The sequence below is a fragment of the Helianthus annuus genome, chromosome 4, assembly GCF_002127325.2.
Source record: "Helianthus annuus cultivar XRQ/B chromosome 4, HanXRQr2.0-SUNRISE, whole genome shotgun sequence".
Classification (NCBI taxonomy): Eukaryota; Viridiplantae; Streptophyta; class Magnoliopsida; order Asterales; family Asteraceae; genus Helianthus; species Helianthus annuus.
In genome coordinates, this window is record NC_035436.2 from 185,856,370 (window position 1) to 185,867,125 (window position 10,756).

Here is a 10,756-nt window from a genome sequence, read left to right on the forward strand (position 1 = left end):
AAGAAAACTTCGAAACATAAAACTTTAAGATTTATTATAAATGTTCATGGAAACAAAAGGTGTGAGGACAATAGTACCTGGCGTGTGTGAATAAATTTGAAGGTGAACTAATGAGGATTGAGATGGCGTGAATTTGATTAAGCATGGAGTTTATAGTTTTTTATTTTTGTTTTTCTAAAGAATGGGAATTGTAGTGGATAAGACTTGGAATCTATTCTATCAAATATTTTTGAAATCATCCATTTTGATAAGTATTTTTATCATCAACACTCTTTTGGGAAAAAATCTCCAATACAATAGTACCTTATCGTGCGAAGATACGCCAACAGGAGATTGAGAAGCGTGTCATTTCTTATTTTTTTAAACGTGCGTGATTATGTATATAAGATGCGTGATTTGGGTTTTGAAACAAACCCATGCGTAATTTTGAGTTTAACATGCGTAATTTTCATGTTTGGTGGCATGCGGGTTTTGTTTTTTTTATAACGTGCATAATTCTGCATTATAACTTGTGTAATTATGCATTATAATGTGCGTAATTATGTAATAACGTTCGTAATGTTTGGTGGCATGTGGGGTTTGATTTTTTATAACGTGCGCAATTCTGCATTATAACGTGTGTAATTATGCATTATAACGTGTGTAATTATGCATTATAACTTGTGTTATTATGCATTATAATGTGCGTAATTATGTAATAACATTCGTAGTTATTCAAATAACGTGCATAATTAAGGTTTAACATAACCCATGCATAATTATTTCAAGTTAATTAATATTGTGTCACCACGTTCAATTGAAGGCCTAAGGTAGGTTAGATGTGCGGTTAAGATGGTCGCATCTGTTTCACATGATAAGATAATTTTGTACGTTAACCGGCATCGTTAAAAGATAATAAAATGAATAAGAAAAACAAGAGATCAAAGGGAAGGGGAGAGGGAATGTATAACATCCTCGAATTTTGGTGTAATAAATTATTGATATTTTATTTAGCTTATAGTATTAAAATATATACATGGAATGAGTTGACATATTATTATTCGTTTAGCTTTTGCTAAATGTTGGACTCATAAATTGTCACTTGGAAAATCAAAAGTGTATGTAAATTACCAAATGACAAAGTCAAATTGTGCTAACATGAAGAGCCATTTGCGGATTGCTAAAAATCTAAAAAAAATATCCGGATGAATTGGGGAAAGGCCACATTTTTCTTAAGATAGACCAAAATTGAAAAGTCAAATTTTGAAAGTGTTTTTGTGTGTGTGTGTGCAGAAGAAAACAAATGACAAGCATAATTAGCAGAAGAAAGTGACTTTCACCTAAGAAATTCGATGTAAAAAATTAGGGATCATGGAATCAACATAAATCTATTCTAAATCATTGGAATAAAAAGAAATCTATTTGGTGAGAAACTATTGACTCAAAAATCTTGTTTTTGTGTTTGGGATTTTTACATATTTCCCCATCCTAAGCTGCCTTATTATGTATTTCCCTAAGCTAAAAAAACAATTACATATTTCCCCTCTCTAACCCATATATATTATATATTTTCCCTTTTTATTATAATGACTCTTATTTATGACTATTTTACTCTTAATGAACTATTTAATAAATATTTACATATTTCCCCATTCTAATATCATCTATCAATTACATATTTACCCAATTCATGTAGTATCACCCTAATTCTTCTACTTGTTACGTTAAATAATACAAACAAAACCATAATACTCATATTAAAAAAGACACAAACTTTCACTAAATGCAATCTTTATTTGTTCATAATCAATTCCGTTCAAAAACATAAAGTTTCGCAAAGAAGTACAAATACGATAACAAAATTTGAAAATCAACCGCTCATCTTTACTTTCACGTTTTTTGTACTCTTTCCACTTCCCCTCTTACTTGTTGAGGCTTGAAAATCAACACTATGGGCTTTGTGTATCCGAATGATAACGAGTGGCAATATCTTCAATCAAATCAACACTTGGCTGATCCTTGACCAACAACATTCTCAAGTAGGGATGGCAATCAAACCCGAACTCACTGGGTAAACCCGAAACCCGACATATTTGGGACGGGTTTGCGGTCGGTTAATCGGGTTTGGGACGGGTTTGGGAATAGTTTTTATTTTTTTCACGGGTTTGGGACGGGTTTGGGATTTAGTGATATACCCGTTTACCCGACCCAATTATCCGATAAAGTGTACCCGTTTACCCGATTGTATACCCGATATAATTTCTTTTATATTTTTAAATATGTATATATGATACATCCATTTTTTACACATATATGTATTCTATTCCGTATACATTGTAGTTATTTGATATATATTTTTATAATGACAATACAAAATGTAACTGGTTAGTAGTTACTCGATAGATACCTAGTGGGTTTTGAGATGACTATACCCAACGAGTAATCTTTTTAAATTAACGGGTTTACCTGAAACCCACGGGTATACTTGATACCCGATTGATATTTACCCGCTAGAAACCCGACGGGTTTTGGGACGGGTTTGGGACAAGTTTATCTAACCGGGTTTGGGTTTGGGATTACCTAAACCCGTCCCAAACCTGACTCATTGCCATCCCTATTCTCAAGAAGTATTGAAGATTCTGCATTATTCTCCCAAGTTGGTGTAAATGAGTTGTTTTCCATATTATTATCATCTTCCATATCATCCATATTATCACCTAAAAAATAAAAGAACTCATATCACACATATTGTCAACTAATAAATAAAAGAAAAGAATTGAACATAAGGCTGGTTTGGTAAGCATGTTTGCTGTCAGCAAAGAAAAAATTATTGTTTAATAAGCTATTGTTGATAAACTGAACAAAAAGCAAGATTCAACATTTACTCTTTATATAAGCCATTATAGATAAGCATGAATTGTTTTATAAGAGATTATAGATAAGCACTAAGCAATCAGTAAACAAACTCACATACAAAAAAAATCACATGTATTACGAACTGATTCACATGAATTGTTTTATTAGAGATGATTCACATGGATAAACATCGATTATTTTATAAGAGATGATTCACATGTATTACGAACTAAACAAACAACAATATTTAATTTGATACAGTTCGAATAACATGTATTAAGAACTTAACAAACAACAATATTCTATGCAGATGGATTCACATGTATGGTTCGATTCACATGAACAATATTCGATGCAGTTCGATTTACATGTCCGTAAGATTCAACATACCTGGCAGGATTGAACAAACAGAAAGATTCAATGGCAGGAGGATTTGGCGTCGTACCAAGAGAAGAGGAAACGTTTTTGTTGTGTATGGTTTGGTTATGACGTTTGATTATATGATGACTTATTAGAAGGGTAATTGGGTATTTTCACAATAAAAGGGGAAATATGTTATTGTTTTTTTTGGTTTGGAGAAATAAGTAATAAGACAGTTTAGAAGGGGGAAATATGTAAAAATCTCTTTATGTTTTTATGGGTTTTAACCCACTTAACGAAATTTATGGTATTCAAAGCATACAATAGGCAAGGGTGGCTAGCTAAAGAGGGAGTAAAATACATTAGGACTTTGAACCCCTATTTTTCTAAGTCTCAAAATTCTAGAAAACTTTTTTTATATGTATACTTCTAAGTCTCAAAATTCTAGAAAACTTTTCTTTTATATCTATACACAAAGATAATACAAGAATTATAGAATCGAAACAATTTTTGTGATCAAAAGGCCGCGGTATTCATTATCGATAGGACCCAACAAGTTTGAGGCAACCATGACAATAGGTTAGATCAATGAAGATGATGGTCAACATAAAGAAGCTATTAAACTTTAACCAAGTTGGAAACCTAAGTACTTAGTGATTTGTTTTAAGCTAAAATTATGGTTATTGAAAATTCCTGGAAAACTTCGTATTTGAAAGAGTAGGAACATCCAATATCATGATTATGAATAGTTGGATTCCACTTACAATTACTACATAAATTACGAGAAAAAAAAAGTCGTTTGTTTCATTTTCAATTTAAATAGAAAACTTTGAAATAAACGCGTGCACATACACAAACACACCTACACTAACACATATATAGTTACGTTTAAGATTTCATGTCTAAAATACATTTTATTGTGTTTTAAATAGTTATGTTTTTTTTAAGGAAAACTTCATTAACACACAGCTAACCCGACGAAAAAAAACAGAAGGGCTGCAAAACCAACTACAACGAGCTATACAAAATTACACCAATTAACCCAAGACATATCTTTGTACTTCGACCTACTTCTAAAACAAAGAAAACCTATCGATTTAACCGCACTAAAAACTTCCTCTATCGATTTAAATAGTTATGTTTGATGCTTTTTTATATTATAACATGTCCAAAGAATCTATAACATTATATCTAAAATATAATACAATATCAGTTTAGACTTTTTACACCTTTTAGGAAAAATGTCTAAGAGAGAATGTATAACATCCCCATTTTTGGTGTAATAAATTTTTAATATATTATTTAGCTTATAATATTAAAATATTCTCTTGGTATGAGTTGACATATGATTCCTTTAGCTTTTGTATTGTCTCGTAAATTGTCACTTTGAAAGTTAAAAATGTATGTAAATTACCAAGTGACAAAGTCAAATTATGCCAACATGAAGAGCCATTTCCCGATTGTAAAAGTCAATATCGAGATGGCACAATTTTCTCAAGAGAGACTCAAAAGAAAGTCAAATTTTGAAAGTGTGTATGTGTGCGCACATGAATAAACCTATGAGCGAGAACATTAATCAGGAGAAGAAAGTGACTTTTACCTTAAAAATTGGAAGTTAAAGTAACCAGGCAAACCAATGATCGAGAACATTAATCAGGAGAAGAAACTGATCACTTTCACCTTAAAAATTGGAAGTTAAAGTAACCAGGCGTCAAGCCACTTAGTTATAATCTATTCCAAGTGATATATATATATTGGTTGTATTTTCTCATACATCTTCTCTAAAATTGTACATATATATGTATATTATTTTCAAATGTTCGTTAATGAATATTCTACACATGGGTATGTAATATAAACTATACTTGTGTACATTGATAGTAAAAAATTAAGAACATATATGAACAATATGTAACATAAACTATACTTGTGTACATAGGTAGTACAAAATTAAGAACATATATAAACAATTTAGTGTACATAGGTAGTACAAAATTAATAACATATATAAACAATTTAGATTTGTACAACCACATAAAAAGATTTTAAATAAAAAGTCAGAAATCTAGTGAATCTAAGTTTTCTTTGATAGTTATCTTCCATCAAAAAATAATAAAAAAATTTACTTTTTTGTCATCATTATTTAAATTATATACGTGTATCTTCGTTTGTGCATGTGTAGAATCTACGCTTTTAAATATAACAAAACATGTGTAGAGTTAGCTTAAGTTGTTGCGTTACCGGACACACATGTAATAAAAGCAGCAAGAGTTTATCTGGTTGTGATTGTGATAGAGAAAGGCAATAATGTATATATTCTGAGATGTAATAAAGTGCCATATATCTCAACTCCCCCAATCAAAAACCATATAAACTAGTTATCCTATCCAAATGCGACACATCAGCGCTATCTAGATTATCAAAGAATTGAACGAGTGGTTGTCCCATATTTTAGATCTCCTCCAACCTTATTTTGTGGCAAGTATTCAGACATAATAATATCTTAACTTTTGCTTTAATTATCTAATCTGGAATTATAGAATAAGAAGCTACAACATATTTAAATATAACAAATCAAAAATTCTTTCAGTTTCCCGAACAAAATTTAACTATTTAGCGCAATGGCAACCACCATACATTCTATGTCAACAACCTCCACCACCCTCATTGATGGCAAGGCTCCTCTACGTCAATCAGCTGCGGCCGCATCCTCCCAATGCGTCACACTTCCGCCTCTCCCACCGCGGTTACCTCTGCAGCAGAAGCGTGTTTGGAACACCACTGGCTACAGTTAGTTCCACTTTATTACGCCCATTTTTTTAATTGCAGACTATTTATAAACTTAACTCTATGTTTCACGTATTGTATTTATTATTGTTTAGTATTCGTACTTATGTCCTTAGGAACGTTGTCGATCGGTAGTTAAATGGTTAATCCATCAACCGCCTAAAGGATGTTTTTTTAACTATCTACCGGTATGAATTTATATATCACTCGAACATGTTGTAATCTGTAGTTCTGTACCAAGTTATTCGACATTGATTTGTCCGTTTAACCTTTGATTATTCTACATTCAATTCGTTTAAGTTATCCGGCTTATGTTCTTTTTTCTAGTATCACTACATTTTTAACACACACAAAACTTCCAGTTTAGCTAGCTAGTTACAGTTTATATGGTGTATATCAGGTCGAAAGTTAGCTAGGAATGTTGCTGCCATGGCCACTGGAGAGGCAACACCTGAGGCCGGTCCCCCTGACGCTGAGGAGCTCATAAAGCCAATTCAAGAGGCGGTATGAGGTTAATTAACTAATAATTCTTCTTAACATGACGACAGTAGTAATTACTAACAAAAAAATTATATGTGTTGTTTTGATATTTATTATGTACAGTGGGAGAAAGTGGAAGATAAGTATGCAGTGAGTAGTCTAGTAGTAGCCGGAGTTGTTTTTCTTTGGGGTTCCACAGGGTTGATCTCGGTGAGTACTCAAAGAAAATAAGATCGATTTCACACTTTTAGTGACTTTACTACTTTTTTTAATGAAGTGTGTAATAGAGATTAATTAAATAGAGTTTCACTATACTTTTAAAAGAAAAATGTGTCAAAAAAGTTCTAAACCTTTTTCCGTACTTTCTTTTTGTGCATCACTTGTGTTTTATGTAGATGAAACATGTCAATAGCTTAGTGACCAAATTATTTACTTTTAGTTTAGTGATATTTTCCTTGTAGTGTTATATCCACGGTACTGAATATATGAAACTCGTAACACTTTCCATCCTTAGCGCTGCGAGTAAATATGACATTAATTTCTTGTATCAGGCAATAGACAGGCTTCCGTTGATTCCGGGTGTTTTGGAGCTAGTTGGAATTGGTTACACCGGAGTAAGCTTAAGTTTTTGACCTTTTAGATTTCTTTATATCTTTGAGAATATAAATGCTTGACATATACGTTCTAATATATCCTACAGTGGTTTGTATACAAGAACCTGATTTACAAACCTGATAGGTAATTCAGTTTTATCCTTTGAGTTTCTGCTCTTCAGTTATATTTGGATGAATTCTGGAATAAAATCTGTCAATCCTAAACTAACACTTCACATTCACATTGGGTGTTCAGGGAAGCTTTGGTAGAAAAAATTAAAGGCACATACAAAGACATTATTGGGAGCAGTTGATTGGGAATGGAGACTTAAGGAAGATACTATATTTTACTCAGTCTTCTTTTTTGCTATGATTTCCATAATAAACTTCTAACAGGAGAAACTGTGTGATTATATGAACATATATCTTTTGAAGGCACATATAAAATTTCCATCTTTTGCTCTATCTTGTGCATGCTTCCAATGTTTGCCATCTTATATATGTACTCATCTGATGGATTTTCTTGTTATCTTTCATTTGTGGAATATTGTTACAATTGTGGTCCAGCGAATTTTGTTCTTGGATTCCCAACGGTGGTGAGAAGATGGTTTTGGAGAAGAAAGGGTGAGGGGCTGAGGGTCAATTTGGTAATCTTCAATTATTCCATATATATGAATTATGGGTGAGCAAATTCACCCCTATAACTGATAACCGAACCATAACCGATATAACCGAACCATTATTAACCAATAACCGACATAACCAATGGTTATGAAACTTTGATTAGTCGACCAATTGGTTATGGTTACGGTTATGAAGTTTTGGTTAACCAATATAACCGAAACTGAACAAAACTTGTAATCTTAAGTCTATATAATGGATTTATGTTTTACATTAACCATATATAAGTTTTTTACTAAGATAAAAGTATGTTGGTAACAAAATAATCTTGATGTGGATACCCTTTATATTGATGAAAAAGTGAGGTGTTATGGTCGTAATTTTTTTTGTTGTTCAAAATTACCTTATTAAAGAAAATCACTTATCAGTAGTTTAACAAAAAAGTGTAGTCTTGGTCATCTGTAACACCTGTAAATTTTCGTCCAATTGTGAGGCGACATGTGTCCCCAATTTCCAACTGAGGAAATGGAATTGATCCTTCGACTATGTTACGATACATAATAAATCATCCAATTTATTCCCGACTATGTTGAAGGAGCAAGGAATTATATTCTACGTTCATTGAAACATGTTTTCGTATCTCCAACTAATCCTGATTCTAGGAGTGAGAAAATTATTGTCATGCGTTAACTAAAACGCGTCCCGGATCTCCGACTAATCTCAACTACGAGAAAGGAGAGAGACTAAATGTGCCAAATGACCAAAGATGTAAAGTCCAAGGACTTAAAGTGTAAAAACCTCAAAATTTTGTTCTGAAGGTCCTTTACGGATCGCAAGCTCTTTGGCTTACAGACCGTAAGCTTATTGGAGTTTCTTTGTGCGCTGCAGGTCCTTACGGACAGTAAGCGGTCAACCCTTACGGTCCATAAGGGGTGGCTCTGGCAGATTATGCTTGGCCTCCAAGGCTTTTGAGCACAAGGTGACACCTAGCTTCGATTTAGCCACACTTTCACTTGTCATAACACATCATTAGGCATGTGTAATGATCCTAAGTTAGTAGATATTTCATCTAAAAATGTGTTTTGATACTAAGACTTGTCATAAGCCCATCCGACCTTCAAAACCCGTCTTTATGCGCATAACTAGTTATACGAACCTAGTTCGCATAAACTAGGCGTAACAGGTCTAGGTATTTTAAAACCTTTCCAAATCAGAATGCTTGGTTAAATAACCTTTATCCAATGAGTCATTGCCCTCGGAACGGTATAAACCACATTCTATTCGATATAAGTTTAATCTAGTGAACCTATTCTTAAGTAACGGGTCATATCTAAAGGGACTAACCTTTGCCCCATATACATTCTAAGAGATAATAAATGTGTTCATTCCAGACTATAGTATCCCCCAGATAATCGGACTTGAGTCAATAATTCTTAGACTTGTGGCTTTTTGATAAATTATAATCATATTGATTGGAAGTTAGCAAAAAGGTAAATACTCTTAACTTATTTTAGTTTTTAAACTTGAGATGACGATTACGCCACTTGGAGCGGGTATTACATAAATGGGCCGTCTATGTTGCGCATAAACGTAAGAATCCGGTTTATTCCGTTTTACTTGATAACTAAAACGATTGGGGGTTAGTGGTACCGTGTCCGGACGTCCCGACTCATATAATGATATGTCCATACAGAATAGCGTGCTAGGGTAGGCATACCGACTGTAAGACATGTTTTATTCAACTTTGGTGAGTACCTTAATTATACTAAATAACTGGCTCTGATCTCTGGTTCCCGATTGTAAGGCAAGTTTGTAAATCTGGTAACAAAAATAAATCCCAAGAAATATTTAAAGATTACCTACGGGTTTTCTCTAGGTGTAGAACTCTTTTTGAAAAACTGTTTTCAAAACGAGTCAGTTAATTGTATTTTCCAGCGTAAGCTAACGTATTTTCAAAAGATTGAACCGCAGGTACCGAACCTTATTATAGGCTGGGAATCCGGGTCGGCTAGAATGAAGGCTAAGGAATTTGCAACTCCTGAAGCTTAAGGCCTATAATGTCTAAATCTCTATTTATTAAATCCTTCCTGTGGGCTTGTACTGAACACTTGTAATACTTTAATTTATATTCAAGCTTTATTGAATGAATACTTTTACTCCAATACTTCCACTGCATATTATTATATTGTGATAACTGGAGTACGACATTGATTTTATTTCAAAGATTTTTAACAACTATGAATGCTAAAACTTAGTATGATAGAAGTGTCATATGATGATTGGCAGTATCTTAGTGTGTCTCATAGACTGCTTTCATGCCTTTCCAGTATGAATGTTTAATGCATGGAACCTCTAAGATCTCCCAACGATCATATTGTACTCATATCAGCTAATAGTAAGCATCTAAATATATTCTGGCGATGTTCCTGCCATAATAATAATCATTGATTTTATGGAGCCCATTGTATTATTTTCCTTCAAATGTTATGAAGGTCACATATCAAACAAATTTCTTGATTGCTCAATAGACGAAAGCTAAAAGCACATGTTCCCACCAATTAGTGGTTGAGAAATTGTAAATTTTCATCCAACTATGAGACGATACGTGTCCCAAATCTCCAACTGAGGAGAGGGACCTATATTTAAACGTCGACTGAGACGTATCCCAAATCTCCAACTGAGGAGAGGGACCTATATTTAAACGTCGACTGAGACGTATCCCAAATCTTCAAATGAGGAAAGGGACCTATATTTAAACGTCGACTGAGACATATCCCAAATCTCCAACTGAGGAAAGGGACCTATCTTTAAACGTCGACTGAGACGTATCCCAAATCTCCAACTGAGGAGAGGGACCTATATTTAAACGTCGACTGAGACGTATCCCAAATCTCTAACTAAGGAGAGGGACCAATATTTAAACGTCGACTGAGACGTATCCCAAATCTCCAACTGAGGAGAGGGATCTATATTTAAACGTCCACTGAGACATATTCCAAATATCCAACTGAGGAGAGGAATCTATATTTAAACGTCAACTGAGACATATTCCAAATCTTCAAATGAGGAGAGGGATCTAT

General features: G+C 33.3%; 1 protein-coding gene across 1 annotated transcript; it reads left to right on the forward strand.

Annotated features, from left to right (window-relative positions):
• Positions 1 to 5,676: 5,676 nt before the first annotated feature.
• On the forward strand, positions 5,677 to 7,584 carry LOC110937491 (protein CURVATURE THYLAKOID 1B, chloroplastic). Its single transcript, XM_022179914.2, has 6 exons — positions 5,677 to 5,985; positions 6,383 to 6,486; positions 6,586 to 6,672; positions 7,014 to 7,076; positions 7,163 to 7,200; positions 7,312 to 7,584. The coding sequence occupies exons 1-6, from the start codon at positions 5,817 to 5,819 to the stop codon at positions 7,367 to 7,369; spliced, it is 519 nt and encodes a 172-aa protein (XP_022035606.1). The 5' UTR covers positions 5,677 to 5,816; the 3' UTR covers positions 7,370 to 7,584.
• The last annotated feature ends 3,172 nt before the right edge of the window (positions 7,585 to 10,756 follow it).